General features: G+C 42.1%; 2 protein-coding genes across 4 annotated transcripts in view; one reads left to right on the forward strand and one right to left on the reverse strand.

Annotated features, from left to right (window-relative positions):
• Nucleotides 1–1,659, forward strand: part of CRYBG1 (crystallin beta-gamma domain containing 1) — an 89,122-nt gene extending 87,463 nt beyond the window's left edge. Inside the window, 1 exon segment of the mRNA XM_033143529.1 lies at nt 1,465–1,659. Coding sequence (XP_032999420.1) covers nt 1,465–1,553 — 89 coding nt within the window. The 3' untranslated portion in view covers nt 1,554–1,659.
• The window catches only part of RTN4IP1 (reticulon 4 interacting protein 1), a 60,298-nt gene extending 40,477 nt beyond the window's left edge, over nt 1–19,821 (reverse strand). The window contains exons 1-9 of one of the 3 annotated variants that reach the window (XM_033143526.1): nt 19,367–19,821; nt 18,105–18,256; nt 17,088–17,156; nt 16,001–16,125; nt 15,189–15,237; nt 13,015–13,151; nt 11,960–12,143; nt 11,729–11,821; nt 3,990–4,079 (exon numbers count right to left, since the gene is read on the reverse strand). In XM_033143526.1, coding sequence (XP_032999417.1) covers nt 3,990–4,079; nt 11,729–11,821; nt 11,960–12,143; nt 13,015–13,151; nt 15,189–15,237; nt 16,001–16,125; nt 17,088–17,156; nt 18,105–18,256; nt 19,367–19,667 — 1,200 coding nt within the window. In that variant the 5' untranslated portion in view covers nt 19,668–19,821. Of the gene's footprint in view, nt 1–3,947; nt 4,080–11,728; nt 11,822–11,959; nt 12,144–13,014; nt 13,152–15,188; nt 15,238–16,000; nt 16,126–17,087; nt 17,157–18,104; nt 18,257–19,366 lie in introns of those variants that run through there. The other 2 variants (XM_033143528.1, XM_033143527.1) reach the window with 2 other exon arrangements.
• Between the last annotated feature and the right edge of the window lie 190 nt (nt 19,822–20,011).

The raw sequence follows: 20,011 nt of genomic DNA on the forward strand, positions 1-20,011 counted from the left end.
TCAGCTTTTAAAGCTTACCATATATAAGGGATGTGTAGCATATGATGTCCTGCAGTCTACTTTGAGAATGCCGATTTACATTTTGTTGGCATTCCTTTGCAGGTAACAGAGCTAGTCAAATGATCAAGGGGACTCATAAAAGTCCCCTTGATCATTTGTGAACATGATATATAATTTTGAGTCCATAGAGGTGAGATGCAAGGATTTCAAAGTAGATACTCAAAATATATACAAGCATTAATGATTATCAACGTAGGCAAATGCTTGTTTAAAATTTAGTAACACAAATTATCATATTATATACAGTATACACAGTCTAAACCTTAGTATGATCAGCTACGTTCTCAGGACATGGTCTCACGTTAACGCAATGCAACATTCTAAATAGATGCAACATTGTAACACTAGAAAGGGCCTTTTCTGCAGTGGCTCCCCGTTTGCAGAATGCTCTTCTCTGGGAGGCTTGCCCAGCACCTTTATTACATATCTTTAGGCTCCAAGTGAAAATATTCTGTCTTTGGCTGATAGAACAATCTATGGCCTTTTAAATGTGCCTGGGATTTTTTTGTTTGTGTTGTTGGGTATTTTTTGTTTTTATTGTGTTTTATGTTGTTAGCTGCCCTGTGAACTTTGGATGAAGGGCAGTATATAAATTTAATAAATACCGGTAATTGACAATAGGTAGTTTGGTTGAAAACCATGGGGAATGGCCTGAAAAGTCTGTCTATGCCACCTTGAAGTTGTATCTTAGAAGACAGATAGGATGTAAATGTAGCAAAAAAACAACAACCCTACATTTTCCCATAAAACCTTTTTCTGTGGAATAATAGGGCAAGAATGCTTATAAGAAAAAAAAACTGCAGCAGGATCCACGGGCACAGTCAATGGAAGCCTTGAACAAAAGGGTCCCCCCCTACTGTCCCCTAAAACTGGCTCAGTGGGGTTGGGGAAACCCCTAGAACAGGGAGGAGGGGGGGTCATTCCATCTGGCATGTTGAAATGTTTTCACAGATGCAACATCCATCAAAGTGTGACATTGAATTCCTTGAGATTTACCCCAGTGGACCCAGTCAAACCAAAGTCATGACTCAGCTTCTATGCAACAAGTTAGGACCTTGATCATAGCTATCTCAGACTAAGATCATAGTCCCTGGTTATTAAGGAAATGGAATTATGTGTAAGCCTCTTAGAGTACGGAATATCTGCTAGATGAGTAAACACATAGCATTATACCTCATAGATTGGGCACATCTTAGTCTTAGTTACTGGTTATCAGAATTTCTTATGAATTTGCATGGCAGCTAGGGTGAAGGGAAGCAAATGTTGTCATGAGAGGAGACTGCACAGAAGCAAGAATTCCTGTAGGAAGACAATGAGTAGAGGAATTGGGGGAATTCAGTGATGCATCATAGGTTTGTTTTCAATCACAAATGCTATACTGAAACTAATAATGTTTAATTTTAGGTGGGAAGCACTATGATCAAAACCATCTCATTGTCAGTTCAGTCAGCGAAGAGAAGCCAACACAATGCTGGGAGCCGCTGGTCGTGTAAATGGCACAGGCTAAGAATCAGTTCCATCAACTTAATGAAGAGTAGCAGAAAACAGGACATTGGAGCAGTCTTCCCAGTAATTTTAAAAACAAAGAAATAACAGAATAATCTTCACACTAGGAAAAAGGGTAAGAGTAGTACTTTAAGAGCTATCTTAAGTTTCTATATATAAAACCTATTTCTGTTTTCTCTTGGAAGATTCCTAAGTAGCAGGCATTTATTATAGTTGTCATGAATACAGGCTTCTCCATTACTGCCTCTAACATACGAGTATTCCTGTAGTTGAATACTCAAGGAATTCAAAATGTTCTCACCAGCACAGTGGCGGAGGAAGTAATTTTTAAAAACAATGAACAGAGTTTGAGTGTGTGCTGTTTGTACCCTTGGATTAAGCCCTAGATACCTACCCCCTATAGTTAGTTCCTATTTGTTAAAACATATTGCCCGTAGTTATTATACATCATTGATAAGTTACTCATTCAGAATACATTTTTATCTGGTATTTTAAATTATTTACAAAGACCTGTTTTATTCTCCTGGGCTTCATGCTAAAACAGAATTTATATTTTTGCACTGGAATTTTTTTTACTGAAAATTTGCCTGCAGCTATTCTGTTTGGACCAAATATAATGAACTGTTTACTCATAAAATGAACCCAATCAAATCAGGCAAATTTTTAAATTGAGTTACAGCATTACAGTCAAATGTATTAGAGTACAGTAAATGTCTAAAGCCTGTAATTGTACAGGAGAGGGTGGGGGTGACAAGCAGCGGCCCCTCCCTCCATCACCCCAGGAGCAGTATTCATTTTGCTATTTTTCCTAGTGTGAAGATTATTCTGTTATTTCTTTGTTTTTAAAATTACTGGGAAGACTGCTCCAATGTCCTGTTTTCTGCTACTCTTCATAAAGTTGATGGAACTGATTCTTAGCCTGTGTGAAGATTAAAATGTATTCTGAATGAGTAACTTATAGATTGCCAAATAAAGCGGGTATTATACATCATTGATAAGTTACTCATTCAGAAGACATTTACTTCCTCCGCCACTGTGCTGGTGAGAACATTTTGAATTCCTTGAGTATTCAACTACAGGAATACTCGTATGTTAGAGGCAGTAATGGAGAAGTTTGTATTCATGACAACTATAATAAATGCCTGCTACTTAGGAATCTTCCAAGAGAAAACAGAAATAGGTTTTATATATAGAAACTTAAGATAGCTCTTAAAGTACTACTCTTACCCTTTTTCCTAGTGTGAAGATTATTCTGTTATTTCTATTACTTTGATTTTGAATGTTCTGATGCAAACCACTTAATACTATTGCTACTTGCACCCCTGGGATGCTTTGTCAAGTGTCCTGAAAAGCTGTTAGGATTTTCCAATTATGCACTGACTTGGTTAAGATAACACTAATTTGTTTATTAGGAAATTAGCACACTTCCACTTCAATCTGTACAAATTATTGCTTTTGTTTACAATATTTCTGGTGTTCTTGAAGAACCTGCTGCTTATTTCTTTGAAACTTGGTTTTAAGGTGCGTTACTTAAAAATAAACTTTTTTCTATGCTCCAAACTTGTATACACATATTTTACAAATAAATATTATTCTGATGAATTCTATTTTGTGTGTTTACAAACAGCTCCAAGTTCTGGCAAAAAGGTGCAGGGAGCATAGACAAAGAGCAGGAATAGTAGACTGCTGATAAAAAAGCATGTTACAGCCGTTCTCTACAGGGCCAATAAGTGTTATTCTGAGTCTGTGCGTGGCACAAAATGGAGCACAGAGGGATAATTAAGGGTGCAGGATTAGCAAAAGTCTTTCAGCTATCATGAAGCAGTCAGTATCAGCTTCATGAGATATGGCTACAAAAACTGAAAAGACTTGCCTCTAATGTGGGGGAAAGATACCCCTATCACACTTTTCTCACAGTGATTCTGCACATACACAAGTATTTGACTGTTCATATACACTGTTGATGCCAAGGGTATCTACAGAAGCAAAGCATTAATGTGAATTGTTATCCAAAACAAAAAGCTTTTTAAAGAATTAACTAAGCAGCTAAAACTTTCAACCATACAGAACTGCTGTTTAACCCATCCCCCTTAAGTTCCTGTACAAAGGTACAAAACAAACATTTTAGATCTCCCTTTGCATACACCTTAAGGGTTTTCCAGCCTCTCTTCAATAAGTTTTATGAAAATGTTACATTTTTGCTTCCAAAAGACTGCATTGAATGACCTTGTTTCATGGTGTCATAATAAAATTCTTTCAAAATAAGTATTCTATTGCTGCTGCAGTAACAGAGCATTAACCTCTGGATATTAGCAGCTTACCAAAGTCCCATGTAAGAAAACTGTCACATAGGAACTAAAGAAATTTCACAGAAATCAGAGTACCCAGACAGAAAATATTTATTTATCTGTTATATTAATCACCGTTTTTCCACGTGCATGCCCTTCTTCCATCTTCTGGAAGGCCTTGGGAACATCAGAAAAGGAGAAAACTTGATCAATAACTGGATGTATCTGCAGGGGGGTGGAAATACATCATTATTCTAACCGTTTTTATATGGCACAACAGCACAACAAACATAATAGCATATAGCATTAAAAGATAGTAGCAAACATTTTCAGTTTGCTTGAAACTAGCCTGCTTCCCCTACAGATTGTGCACCACTGTAGCTATGCATCTCAAGAGGACTAAATATTATACCTCTGCAGAAATAAGGCATCATTTCTCAAGAAAGAGAATGCAGGTTTTCCTTTCAATATTGCACCCTTAATGGCACAAAAGCAATCAATTATAGGGAAAGATCATGAAGATCTAGAAAAGGACAAAATACATGATCAGGTGTATCATTTTTAAATAAATGGAAAAAAAATGCAGATATTTTTAGTGATGCCCCACACACTTCAGGTTATTTATCTGGAGCAGATGAAGCCAAACACTTTGTAAAATTGTTTTCAGTTCACAGTATTTCAGAAGCATGAAACAGCAAACACATGCACAATATAAACAGCCTTTTGATTCCAGGTTTATCTGCTCTTCCAATATTTGGAAGAAGAAAATGTTGGGAGGGGAGCAAGAAGGAAGGACCTAACATTTAGAACAGTAATTCCCCCCCAAATAAGTGTATTATCTACGTTTGGTCAAAAAGCGTGTCCTGGCACCATCTTCTAATTACACACATAACTACAAGGTTTTAAAAAACAACAGAAAACTTTTGTGTCACCACCCCAGTAGTTCATTTCTCTCCTACAGGTGGACCTTTTCACCTTTATACAGAGTCATACCATTGGTCTATCTAGCTCAGTATTGTCCACAGTGGCTAGCATCAGCTCTCCTGGAGTTCAGAAACAAGTTTCCCCAGCCCTACCTAGAGATGCTGGGAAAAGAGTGGATTCTTCTGCTGACACAGCAGATGCTCCACAACGAGCTACAACCCTTCCCTTCTATAGGTGGACTTTTTATAAGCATTGGCACTTTTAAAAATACTTTAAGAGTATCTTTTGGGGGGAGTGATATAAATAAATGCCCTAATGCACTACACCACCACCACCACCAGAAGCCAATAAAATGTGCACTGATCACAATTGACCCTGGCAGCCACGGATGCAGTGGCAGAGTGGATGAGCCCAACAGATGCATGGGCCAGTCAGGATTCTCCCTCGTGGAGAAGCCCTAAACATGTAAGCTGATGCACATAGAGGGCTCCATCACACTCTTACCAAATGGGTAGCTGCCATGAATGCCCAGGATTAGCAATACAAAACCCACTGCATTAATGCAAACTACAAACAAAATCTGCAAGTAATCTTCACAATTGAAGCTAATGAGGTCTTCCATTAAAACAAGCCTTGCAGCTCAGGAAAAAGTGAAATATGATAATGAGGAACATACTGTAATTCCACACACGACTCTTAATCTCAGGGTTGTGGGTTAATGCCCCACATTGGGCAAAAGATTTCTGCATTGCAGGGGATTGGACTTGATGACCCTGTGGTCTCTTCCAACTCTGCAGGTCTATGAATTAATATCACACACACAATTTTGGAAAAATAGCTTGTGGTTCAAAGGACTAATCTCTAGGGGGCACAATCTTACTATTCCATGAAGTCTACCACACTTTTTAAAAACAAGACAAGTGAAGTAGTGTATTTAGAGGACCCTTGAATTTAAACTAAGATAATTTTAGAAGGCTGCTGCAAAAGGCTCAGAACTCATACACTACATTGTTGCAGACATCTGGTCTGACGGGCTTGTTGACCCTCAGCAATGCAAAAAAGCGACACGAACACAAACTGATGATCACAGCAATCTGGCGCATTAAACACTTTATCTGGCCGGCTGATCCCGACCCATTGTTTCAATAAACCTGAAAAAGGCTGACCATGTACCCAGCACAATATGTCATTCAGTGTTTACTGCAATCAACCTGACTAAGACAAATATTTCTTCCTGTGCACAGGCGGGCAAGTCAGACAAATGCATTCAGCAAGTGGTGACGTGATAGCAAGTGGAGATTAACTAGGCAATGAAAACACTATCTGTTTACAACTACGCATCAGCCCCCTGGCCACAGAACACTTGTTTGTTCAAAGGAGAGAGATTAAAATCATGAAGTCTGGGGAGGGAAGGGATTACATACACCAATACAGAACTGCCAGCCAGAAAAAAGAAGTAAAATTATTGAGCCTGAGTTCCAGTTACACATATCTTTCGGTTGTCCATTCATGATAACAGTGACCTGTGAAGTATTCTCCCATGTACTAACAGTGCACTCGATCTGCAGAGTGTGAATCTTTATACAGCTAACATGGCACCATTCGTGCACAAGAGAGTGGGAAATGGCAGGCTTGCAGGATCCCAAAGCTTTGCAGAAGGCCAAAAGACAAAACTGAAGACAAAACATGAGGGGAGGAGGTGTGGGTAGGAAAGAAATCCAAATAGTGAGGACTGTCTATGCTCGGTGGGCATGGAATGCTGACTGGCTGTTGGAGAGGGGGAATGGATTGAAGTCTCCTCAGAAGGGGCATAGCTGGCTGGCCAGCTCCCTGAAATTTAACTCAACTAGCTAGGACTATGTGGGGACGTGGGTGGCGCTGTGGTCTAAACCACTGAGCCTAGGGCTTGCCAATCAGAAGGTCAGTGGTTGGAATCCCTGCGATGGGGTGTGCTCCCGTTGTTCGGTCCCAGCTCCTGCCCACCTAGCAGTTCGAAAACACATCAAAGTGCAAGTAGATAAATAGGTACCACTCCAGCGGGAAGGTAAACGGCGTTTCTGTGTGCTGCTCTGGTTCGCCAGAAGCAGCTTAGCCATGCTGGCCACATGACCCGGAAGCTGTCTGCGGACAAACGCCAGCTCCCTCAGCCTATAGAGTGAGATGAGCGCCGTGACCCCAGAGTCGTCCGCAACTGGACCTAATGGTCAGAGGTACCATTACCTTTAGCTAGGACTACACTACCAAGGGATAGATCCAAAGAAGTCATTCCATTAGCAGAAGATGGCTTGGATCCAATGGAGAATTCAGAAAAGGTTAGTGGGGAAAGGCAGTTCTCAAGTCTTGGAAATAACCCCACAAAATAAACTAAGCTGCAAACAAAACTAAACAAAGAGCTGGCTAGGATGTTTCTGCAGAGGAAGAGGCTTCCCTCTTCAATACCTATGTTGGGTAAAGATCAGTGAGAGAGCCCTCTTCCCCTCCTTTGCCAGAAAAGTGTTGCAGTTTCATAGATTTGCAACGTAAATCAGAAACTGAATAAGGCACTTAATCCAAACCAGTGGGGCTAAGGGGTGCATGTAGAATTAGAGATGATAATTATTATTATTATTACTATTATTATTATTTATTTGTACCCCGCCCATCTGGCTGGGTCTCCCCAAACACTCTGGGCGGCTTCCAACAAATATTAAAATACATTAAACTATCACAGATTAAAAACTTCCCTAAACAGGGCTGCCTTCAGGTATTTTCTGAATGTCAAGTAGTTGCTTATCTCTTTGACCTCTGATGGGAGGGCGTTCCACAGGGCGGACGCCATTACCGAGAAGGCCCTCTGCCTGGTTCCCTGTAGCTTTGCTTCTCGCAGTGAGGGAACCGCCAGAAGGCCCTCGGTGCTGGATCTCAGTGTCCGGGCTGAACGATGGGGGTGGAGACGCTCCTTCAGGTATACAGGACCGAGGCCGTTTAGGGCTTTAAAGGTCAGCACCAACACTTTGAATTGTGCTCGGAAACGTACTACATTGGGAGCCAATGTAGATCTCTCAGGACCGGTGTTATGTGGTCCCGGCGGCCACTCCCAGTCACCAGTCTAGCTGCTGCATTCTGGATTAATTGCAGTTTCCGGGTCACCTTCAAAGGTAACCCCATGTAGAGCGCATTGCAGTAGTCCAAGCAGGAGAAAACCAGAGCATGCACCACTCTGGCGAGACAGTCTGCGGGCAGGTAGGGTCTCAGCCTGCATGCCAGATGGAGCTGGTAGACAGCCGCCCTGGACACAGAATTAACCTGCGCCTCCATGGACAGCTGTGAGTCCAAAATGAGAGAGAGCGCTTGTCTATGGCCACCTACTGAGTTCATGCCTGAGGGTATATTTCAACCACAGACTTCCCAGGTTACACCCCTAGCTATTCAGTAAGGTAAGCTGCAGTAGAGATCTACCCCCAGATTTCACAGGACGACAAGAAGCATAAAATCAAGATGACTCACAATTGGCAACGTGAAGGCCCAAGTGTCCTCAGAACAGAACAAGGCTACATATTCATTGATTTTTTTAAATTATTATTAGCATGGGAGCCTGCCCAGACTACTGACTTTAAATTAACGCTCGTCAAAGGAGGCAACCCCATCCAAGTGTGGTAGGAAAGGGGGAGGAAATGCACAAAGGCTCTGCAGCAAGCAAGGTGGGTGTTTTCAAAGCTCTCTTGTACTTGCGAAGGCAGGCCCTGAGGCCTGCTGAAAGAAAGATGTAGCTCAACATTGGCAAGTATGCTGTGAGAAGCTGGCAGGAGGTCCAAGTCAATAACGCAATGGATCAGATGACACAAGCATGGCACAGAAAATCTTTATGAAGTTGGATACAAGCAGTGGCATTCAATGCTAGCCCTACTCAGAGGAAGATAATGGCCAGAACTAACATAGGTTCATTAATTTCAAGGCAACTGCTCCAAGCAGGACTTAGTTAAATGCAACTCAGTGGCACATATTTTACCCTAGTATTTAAAAAATACGCCTATATTCCTACCCATCCAGGCAAATACCACATTCACAGGTTAAATCACTACTTTCTGAAGTCAATGAGCAACCCAAGAAGCAGAAGTCTAGTCTTTCTAATACCCACCACCACCACCACCACCACCACTCATAGTATTTTTTCCATGACAGGGAAAGGCATTCAAACTGGCATCTTGCCCCTCCCAATGGGAAAGGCCTACTTTCCAGGGAAGCAGGAAGGCAGTGGAGATACTTTCCAGGCTCTTCACCATTTGCTTCATTAGCTGTATTTGACCAGATTTAGATCAATGGTGAGCCACATGCAGTCCTCAGCCTAATTTTATGTGAGTAGCAAGAAGGGAGAAAGGGGATGGCAGAGGGAGAGATAAAAGGGGGTGCAAAAGGAGACAGTTATAAAAAGGCTCCCCACTTTCGCCTTCGAGATGAACCAAGTGTGAGAGCAGACCTCTCAGGTGTATCTCATTTTTCTGTCTTCACTACTGCAGAAGAATCTTGCTTTTTATGCAGGACATCCCTTCCTGCCTCACTTTATCTACTTCATAATTATTACTCCTCTGGGATGCAAAATGCAATGTCTGCCCCTTTCCCAGATCCCTAAAGTCAGCACCAAATTCTCACTGAGCTGTTGTTGGGACAAGCTGACTACGGCAGAAAACATACTAAGCGTACATCTGTTTCCAACACTAAATAAAACCACAGCTTATGAAAGTGCATTCATAAGAATACACAACAAGAGATTCCCCAATTCCAGAAAGAAAGCATTATCCACAATGCAACATTTGGAAACGTTCTCTGAACTTTTGTGAGAAGGTAATGGACAGAACCCCAGTTTTAATCAGTCTTGTTCTAGATCCCTTACATGCTTTAACAATCTGCCAATTTAGCTCCACTGACTTCACTGGGCAGGTTTTTAAACAGAATGTGAGATCCAGAAGTAATGCTTAGCCTTTGCAAGCAATTGCCAGTAAGCTTGTAAATTAGAATTTGGAAAATGCTTTGCTTATCTCATTCTTCACCCTGCCCTATTAAGTTTACAGATTCCTGTAAGTACAGCTTTACCAATGTATACAGACAAAACCAGAACAATGAAATAAATGTATGTACATCAAAAATATCGGCTCAGCATTGTTTACAGGGATCTACAGGAAGCTAAAGCAAATGAGGAAAGCATAAACACCCTGAGAAGGAAAACTTTGGCATTAAGGCTTTCTCTCTGAACAGAAAGAATGAGAGGGTAAGCAAACATTTCTCCTTCTTTGTAAACCTTATGACAAAAGAAGCTCCAAGCCATCCACAAACACACAATGGGCATTTTCAATAGCATTAGCCTTCACCTGCTCAGAGACTTATGCAGATGACTTAGCGCTACACCCTTCCTCTCCTCCATACACAGAGTTCTTCCCAAGCATGAAGCAAGGGGTGACCCAGGAGGAATGGGGCATCCCCACTACATCATGTGGCTACGCAGCAGTGCTTGTCAGTTCTGTCTAGGCCAAAGATGTCTTTGCTATCGCTACCTGAAAGAGGCCACCGAATCTTGCTATTATGAGAAGTATCCCTGCGCCAGCTTTTTCCTATTTGCTGTCAAAGAGCAAGTGATATGAACAGAGCAAAAAGGTCACATTTACTCCATGTATGCAGCAAACAAAATTGAATCAATATGAATAATGCTCTAAGCTGGGGTAACCCAGTGGCTAAGAAACTGAGCTTAAGAAGTCCCTGGTTCCAATTTTGCCTCTGCCATGTACTCACTAGGAACAATTAGGCCAGCCACTATCTCTCAGCCTCCCTTCCATAATACAAGGGATAATGATGCCAGATTACCTTACAGCAGCCTTCCCCAACCTGCAGTTGCTAATGGGATCTGCAGTCAAATAACACTGGAAGACGCAAGCTGAAGAAGGGTGTCCTACAGGGTGGTGGTGGTTCTTACAAATTAGTCTCATCTTTTTTTCAGAAAAGAGAACTCAAAGCAGCTTTCCAATAAAAAATAAAAAGCATGCGTAAAAACAACAGAACCATCTAAGACATGGCAGTAATATATATGTAAAATCAGATCCACGCCCTACTAAAAGATAAGGAGAAAACTAAGATCCAAAATCCTAGGAGAGCAGGAATGTTTCTGCCTGGAGCCTAAAAACAGATAGTGATGGTGCCAGGCATGCCTCCCTGGAGAGAGCGTTCCATAAATGGGGAGCCACCACTGAGAAGGCTCCTTCTTGTGTTGCCCCTCCTACACCTCCCTTAGAGGGTTGTTGCATATAATGCATGTGAAGTGCTTTGAACATTTGAACACCTATACAAATTTCAAGCATAAGTATCACCATTAAGCAGCGGTGACTCAAAAAGCTTGAACAATGGAAGATAACATGATAGTTAAAAGACTGGGATATTCACCTGGTCCACTGGTGGGGAAGGCCAACAGGACTGCCAACCCATCAATCATCTGAGGTCATAATGATGCAGATGATTGACAAGTGTGTTGCCCTGCCCACTTATCATAGTTGACCCAAAGGTGAGGGAAGAGATGCTGCCCAAGGAGGATTGAAGTTTCAGGTCATAAACTGATGGGGGGGGGGAGTTCAATCCTTTTTGCAGGGTTCAGGTGCACCAGCCAGTTGCCTAGACAGTTAAGGCTACATGCAGCACATGTATTGTAAACATCTATCTTCACAGATTTAAATGATTATGCTCCAGCAGACTGGAAGGCAGTCCTAACCTCCAGACACACATTTTTTTGTAAGCTGATAAGCTATATAGATAACTCAACAACAACAACAACACCGAAGCCCCTATTAGGACTCTCAACATGGCAGCTCCACAGCCAAGTCCTTGAACTTGATAAAATATTCTTCTTAGTTACAAAAGAAGCATTTGAACCCAAATGGCACGTGGTTTATAGCAGATAACGGGAAGTAAAACTAGCAATTCAGACATACCTTTCCTGCATCAACGAGATCAGCTATTTCATCCAGATAAGGGCCGCTTGGTGCAAAAAATGCCCACCGGTAATGAACCCCTTTACAAAGATGCTGTAACAGACAGCAAGCACAAGTTTAGAGCATGACTGACATCAAAGAGCAGGTGAAAAAACATCAGCACACTGGAAAGCAATTGCTCACATACAGCAAATGGGTAGGAAGCTAAAGCATTTGGTTTTATTAACAGACCTTGAAAGTTTTTGAACCGAACGTCATTCCAGTCCGTAACATGCCATCTGCTACACCAAGCCTGTCCATGTTGACCAAGAAGGGTGTTATCAAGGAGACATAGGTGGCTCCAGACCATTTTTTGAGGAAATCAGGAGCCCATTTTTCAGTGGATCCACCAACATTATCCAAGATAAAATCAAACCTAGGGAGATAAAACAGCAAGAAAATGAATTGGAACAATTTCCTTTCTCTCCCAAAGAACACACCACTTCCAGGCCATGATGGTATCAATAAATCATATAATAACTTGAGGAAAGCTATCTAAGCATGTTTACTCAGAAAGAAGTTCAAAAGGTTTCATGTGCAAATGCTTTACATTACATACACGTCTAGCAACCACTTTATATGTAAGTCATTAATAGTCTGGGCAGGGTAATTCAAGCCCCCATTGTTAGGATGTGGTGGGTTCCCTGTATGTCTCCACCTGCAGGGAAGTTCTCCCACCGTAAGATCCTGCTGTGCTCACAGTGTGGATTTCTGACCGGCTCCTGCTAGTGATCTTGCTGCTGGTGGAAAACCCCCGAACAGGGTGGAATAGGAGAGGGCAGAGCTATGTGTTTGCGGGAGGGGAATTATTAGTTTGTTTTGTTTCTTTTTTTCATTACGTACTTTGTGTTCTTATGTTGTATTTTTATGTTGCGAACCGCCCTGTGATCTTCGGATGAAGGGCAATATACAAATTAAATTAATAATGATAATAACAATAATAATAATGTTGGCCATGGATCCACTGGATCCTAAGTGAGTCCAGCAGTCAGAGGGGGCCAGATCCTGACCCAGCAAAGCAAATACCACCTTCTTGTCCTGGCTGGTGTGAGCAGCAGGGCTTCGGATACAGTGATGGCTCCACCTCTGGATTCGACCCAGTTGCTCCCTGTAAGGATTGCTCACTAAGTTACCAGTGCAGAAGGCTCAGGTGCAGGCGACCTGCTCAAACCACACCCATAAATTGAACAGCCAACTTGGGGTTGTGCACATTCACCATGCACACCCATGATTTAGCCCATACATACAGTGGTAACGTTTTCAGCTGTTCTTCCACACTTCCAGTTTTGTAGTCGATCACATCATCTGCTCCGAGACGTTTCACAAGTTCACTGGCATCTTGGGAACAAACTGCTGTCACATGAGCACCCCAGGCTTTCATTAGCTGAATGAGAAGACACAGTACAAAAAGAACACAGCAGCTGACTAGACTTGCTTTCAGCAGATTGCACACAACTACTGCCCTTCTCTAACTCAAATTTGTGTTTCTTCTCAACAGGGCCAGACTTTAGTCATATGGCACCTTAAGCAAGGGCAAAATTCCCACACCCCTTATTTTTATTTTCACAGTAATTCATTTTGGTACAACTGGGTTTGTATGGATCATCTCAGTAGGTACCTGTATAAATATAAGATGATTAATATTCTTAATATTATTAATCATAATAGAATCATAGAATGATAGAGTTGGAAGGGATCCCAAGGGTCATCTATTCCAACCCCCTATGAATTATTAATTATTATTATTATTATTACCATCATCATCATTTGCATCGCCGCCCCCCAACTCAGCACCCCATGCAGGAGAACTGCCCACACACCCCTAAATCTGGCACTGCTTATCAATGGCAAGCGTGCAAGAAAGGAGGAACTTTCTGACAATAAAATCTATTTGAGAGTGGAGCAGATTCCCTCAGGAGGTGTTAAACTCTCCTTCAATCGAGGTTTTTAAGCAGAGGTTGAATGGCTATCTGACTTAGATACTTTAGTTGAGATTTCTGCATTGCAGGGGGTGGGACTAGATGGCCCTTGGGGTCACTTCCAACTCTACAATTCTATGAAAAAGCCACCCAACCAGCCACTGCTGGGGCTATCTTGTGTCCTCTGCCTGCCCCCTGCCCCTGAATCCGGTTACAGTGGTACCTTGGATTACAAACACTTTGGGTTAAAGACTCTGCTAACTCGGAAGTAGTACCTGGGGTTAAGAACTTTACCTCAGGATGAGAACAGAAATTGCGCACCAGCGGCGCGGCAGCAGCAGGAAGCCCTATTAGCTAAAGTGGTACCTCAGGTTAAGAAGATTTTCAGGTAAGAGCAGACCTCTGGAACAAATTAAGTTCTTAACCAGAGGTACAACTGCTCTGGAGGGTTACTGTCCCCCAGGCCCTCATTTTTCTGCCCAAATAAAAAGCTGTTTGACTTTCAGAATTTAGTTTCATTACAATATACAGACAGATGGTACTCATATTTTATACCTGGATACTTTTAAATCACATTTTTTTAAATGTCAGCTCTAGAAGGAGATTCTATTTGATATTTTAATTACATGTAATTCGATACTGCATAAAAGATTGCTTTTCTGTGATTTCCAAAGAGTGGAATGGGGCCCCTCCAAGACAACACGGAGTAGATCAGCAAAGGGCAACATCTACCGCTGGACTTTCAAGAGATCTTTAGGAACTAGAAAGGACCAATATATACAACAGATTTCAAGCTGAATTCAAAACCTTGGTGGTTTGGGAACAGGGCTGCCTGTCCCCATATGTGCCTGTGATACAGTAAAATTCTCATCAGAGGTCCTTATCTGGCTTCCTCAACCATCCGAGAGATGGCAGGTAGCCTTCTTAGTGGAAGTACTAGGAAGTAAGTTCAGATCCCAATTTGGTGCTTCATGAAACCGTCAGCCTCGCCAAGTCCAGCTGAGACAGAGCAAGGGTTTTGTTTCCCCTTCCATTCACTCCTGGGAAATTAAACATGACAATATTTTTTCCCCATTTTGAGAGAAATGGGTGGGTCTTTCAGGCATAGTATCCAGCAAGAGTCCACTGAGCCTGCAAATAGGTCCTGGGAGATTTTTATTCTCTCGGTACCTTTAACATTTGATTCTTCTTTCTTAGTAATGAAACATCTGTAACTTTTTTAAACATGCAAGTGATGGACCAGGTGCAAAAATGGGTGCAGCAACAAATGCTAATTTACTCACAAATCCATCTCTATCCTTCATCTATGCAAGCAAGAAGCATCGTCACAGTTCAAAAACACATTCTAGATAGGCAAAAAGCTCTCAACTAATCAGTACTGTTATCTCACCATTCCAAGATTATGGGGGTGGGGGGTGATGTTCTTAGTCACTCACTGCAGAGGATTTGAGTCTAAGCTTTCCCAAAATATCAGCCAAGGTAGTTAGTTGTAACATATTTACCTGTATAGCAAAGGTACCTACTCCACCTGCTGCACCAAAGATCAATACTCTGTGAAGCGAAAAGAATTCCAGGTAATGAGGCATTTCTATACTCCAACAATTCAAAGGTGGTAAACTGATGGTCTTTGTTGTGAAAATTTATTTCTAAATAGTTCTGTCTATATAGGGCAAAGCCAAAGGAAAAGAAAGGCAAACTGGAGGGCGATAGATAATAAATAGCATTCTGAGACCACCTGAAGACACCTTACTTTCAGGTGTGTTCTCTTATCATCATAAGATCTACACCAGTTCTGCTCTCACTCTCCTCTAGACTCAATAACCCCAGACCTTCCCCCAAAGTGCCTACTGGCTCCTTGCCTCTTCCCCCTCTGGGCAAAACCCCAGTCCAAGAGCTGGACTGAGAGCCAGTGTGGTGTAGTGGTTAAGAGCGGTAGACTCGTAATCTGGTGAACCGGGTTCACATCTCCGCTCCTCCACATGCCCATTGATCCTGAGGGCTGGGGCTGTTGGAGCTGGGAGTCCAACAGCATTTAAAGAGCCACTGGCTCCCCACCTTTGCTCTACAGTCATACCTCGTGTTGCGTTAGGTTCATGTTGTGTTCATGTTGCGTTAGGTTCATGTTTTCAGCTTGCGAAAGCAGCAAACCCGGAAGTGAATACTTCCGGGCTTCGCACATGCGCAGACGTGCTCTATCACACTCCGTGCTTGTGGACTTTTCAGGGTGCAATCGGCACCCCAAAACGAATCGTGTCCGCAAGTAGAGGTACCACTGTACATGAAACTGCTGTTTACAGAACAACTGGTAACTTACCTCTTATTGCTGCAATTATCCTGATTTAGCCCCCCAGCGTGGCGAATGGCAGACCATGCCGTTAGACCAGCATAAGGCAAGGAAGCTGCTTGAGTGTGGCTGAGACATCTGGGCTTTCTAGAGATCTGCAGAAAGGGAGGAAAACAGATATTTTTCCAAGAACTGGAAAGATTTTGCTATTTAACATTGGGAAAAAAGAAAGGCTTGCCAAGGTTTTGCAGCCCAGATGATGATGATGATTATTATTATTATTAAAAATTCAATACAAATTTCAGGTGCTGAGGGACAGTTTAGGGTTGCTCCTAACACATCATTTGCCCCTACATAAACATATAAAAATGTAAGAAAAGGAAATACTTGTATAATTTTTAAAACAACAAACAAAACAGAACTGTATACATGTGTCAATTTTGCCACATGCACATGGCTGATAGCTGAAATGCTGGGAAAAACAGGCAATCACACATTTTTCACACACAGTACCATGCATCCGTTTCCCCCCCACCAGATGTGTACACATGTGAGAAACATGCCATATCTGAAGTGTTGCTTCTGCATATGGATAATCAAAATTCATAAAGGCTGGATACTATTCAGGCAGGGTAGCTCCAGCCTTTTGAGTAAGAGGTCACCTGGTTGACTGTGGCAAGTAAGCATTACCCACATACAATGGGTCCTTTCTGTCTTCACATTGCAGCAACACACTGCACTATATATTTAGAAATCTGACCCTGAAAACTCATTGCTGCCATACAGCAGCTGCAAGTTCAAGCTCACTGTCCTCCCATCCACCAGCAAAGGGTTGAGATGGTTCAGTGCTTTGTTTTGCAAGCAGGGAAAATAAAGCACTGTGCAATTGTAGCCATCACTCATCTGCCTTCCTCCCTGTTACTTTCCCTCCCGTTCAGTGTTAAATTTAGGGAGGAGACAGGGATCTGCTACAGCATATTTCAGATCACGGTGGAAATTTCTTACTCTTCCTTTAACAGGAAAAAAATATTCTAAGACAAAATGCAAAAACAACTCCACCCGTTTTAGAAGCTGCATAGAAACATTTCATCTCAAATTAAATGCTTTGCTTCATTACCTCATTTCCACTTGCCAGAACAAACTCTGACAAAGTGCCTTGTTTCCAAGGAGGAACTGCTGCCCATACCTGGGGGAAAAGAAGTCCAAAACTCAAACATAGTCCAAAGCTTTTCATGGTTTAGCAGAATTTCTAATCCTTAAAAATATTACGTATCAAACTAAGAACATAATAAGAACCTGCTGGATCAGGAAAATTACCCATCTAGTCCAGCTTCCTGTTCTCACAGTGGCCAACCAGATGCCTATGGGAAGCCTGAAAGAAGGCCAGAGTACAATCACACCTGTAATCCCAAGCAACATGTATTCAGAGGCATACTACCTTGCAGGACATGTTGGGAGAATAAAAGGCTAAGGACTAAACCATACACAAATCCGGAATGAAGTCCCTAAAATGGTTGGGTGGCCTCTTTCCAGCAACTCCTGCAGCCAAGCTGGTGCCAAACATATTGCTCTGCTTTCCTTTGGACCACATTGGTGAGGCTGGGGGGGGGGGTGTCTTGTCGTCTGGGCAGCCCAGGACCTCCGTACACACTGCCCAGGCTCGCACCCTAGAGAGGTCACTCTGGTGCTGCTAACACAGGAGGCAGCAGTTACAAGTTACTGGTCTCTGCAGCCACTGCAGCAGCTGTTGTGATTCTCCAGAGGTTTGACTTCACCCCCAGAGTCGCACACCATCATCTCCTGAGACAGATGGATGCCAGCAAAACAGTGGAATTGCAACATAGCTTCCAACATGGTATTGCTTGAGTTGGCACTTCTGAATGCATCTTATGTACAGGATTATCCAACTTTTCCCTTACTGGAACTCCTAACACCTCCTTTTTGTGCTGGCTCTCATAATCCTTAGAACTGCAGAAGCAGCAAAACAAAGAATAAAAGAAAGATGGACCATTTGTAACTTCTGGTTTGGCAGTGCACAGCTGAAGCAGAAAATGCACACTGAGGTAATCTGTTTCTACTGAGATCGAGGATTTATAAATCCACTTAGAGTAACTCCTTCCGTGCTCATCCTTACCTCATCTCCAGGTTTGAAATATTTCACTTCTAGTCCACACTCCATCACAACTCCAGAAACATCCCGACCAAGTGTGAGAGGGAATTCACTGCCTGTGCTTGTGATGTGCAACGGATCCCGCTTCATCTTTATAGCAGCAGCTCCATAACCACCTGCCAAGCAAACAGAGAACAGTTGTCGCTGGTTACACACAGTTCAATTTCCTATGCTCAAAGAAGCCCTACTCTGCTTAAACAGCAGTGTTGGACTGGAACTTGGAAGACCAGAGTTCAAATTCCCACTTGGTCAGTAAGTTCAATGGATGACATTGGGCCGGTTGCTATCTCTCGGCCTAACCTACCTCACAGGGTTGTTGTGAGGATAAGGTGGAGGGGGGGATAACAGCGTACACAACCTAAGCTCCTTGGAGGAAAGGTAGAGTTTGAACACCTCATTTTGCAACCTTCCTGCTGGCTACTCACTAATGGCCCTCCTGCCTTCCTGCTGGGAGGCCAGTTCAGCCAGGTGAGCTTGATACAGGGACTCCTTAACCTAATCCAACCCTCTCCCTCCAGCCCAGCATACAGAGGAGCGAAGTGCTGGATTGCTATGCTGGTCTTCATTTTTGTTGCAGCAGAGTAACAAACTGAAACATGATTAATACAAAGCATTGTATCCAATGGTAGTCAAACTCACAGAAGACCCATTGACATTAATGAGCAGGACTAATCTATGCCCTGTAATTTCAATGGGTCTGCTCTGAGTTAAGCTTAGGTGGATATAGCCCAGAGTAAGACACTGATTTCAGTGGATTTAGGCACTACAGTAATAATTCTGCATATGATAGAAACGTTTGTAGGCCTAAAAGAAATCATGCCTCAATATATGTGTTAATCTTTATGGTACCATTTTAACAAGACTTATTTGGGTGGTTTTTGTTTGTTTTTTTGGCCTGTTTCTTCTACAAGACAGTCATACCCAACCAGAATAGGGCCAATGAAATCAAACTGCATAAGTCTAAAAAGGCTATTAGGAGCATTGAATATGAAATGCAGTATTTCACACAACTAATGCACACTTTACAAAGACCATATAATATTTAACATCATACCAAACACCAAGGTATGAAAATATAAGTAATTATAAATAACATTCATACAACTCATTTCATGAGTTCAAATCAATTTACAGTTTAAACCAAATCATTAATCCTTACTACCAACCTGCAGAGTAGGTAAATATTAATGGTATTAACTGACCATGCAATGTATATAGGCACTTACTTCGCATGTTAACATCTATGGGATTTAAGCTTGCAGCATGGACTTTAATAATCACTTCATTAGGGAAGTTGATTAAAGGGAACATCATGTTATTTGTGAATCGCAGCACATCATTCTTCCCGTAACGGTCAATCACCCAGGATGGCATTGTCGTACATCTTTGGCAGGAGACATGGAAGTTTCTACACGGAAGCTGCTGGATTAAACTTTTTCCCATCCCAAGGCAGGTAACACCCAAACCAGGGCAGTGCAACAAGCTACTAAACACTTTCCTACTAAACTTGTGTACTTTTAGCAACATGACTGCAAAAACAAAATGAATATATATGGCTTTAATGCTTTGCTCTTTAATGGTTATGCCTCGAATACACACTTTCTTACAAAGCAGGCCAGTCAATTCTGATCTGAAATGCACATTTATAAACTTTGTATTTTCTTAAAAAAACAAACAAACACAAAAACCAATTCTGATGTTTCTCTTTTCTTCCCCAAAATAAAAGACAGGGAGAGAGAGTGGAAAAACCTCACTTTTCCTGTTACACCTTCATTCCTCACTGTTTCGCAAGAATTTGTGGTATACAGGAAGTAAAACACAGCAGGGTTCTTTTTCGTTTGGAAATACAGTACCAATTATGCGCCAGCCCC

The sequence above is a fragment of the Lacerta agilis genome, chromosome 3 (assembly GCF_009819535.1).
Source record: "Lacerta agilis isolate rLacAgi1 chromosome 3, rLacAgi1.pri, whole genome shotgun sequence".
Lineage (NCBI taxonomy): Eukaryota > Metazoa > Chordata > Lepidosauria > Squamata > Lacertidae > Lacerta > Lacerta agilis.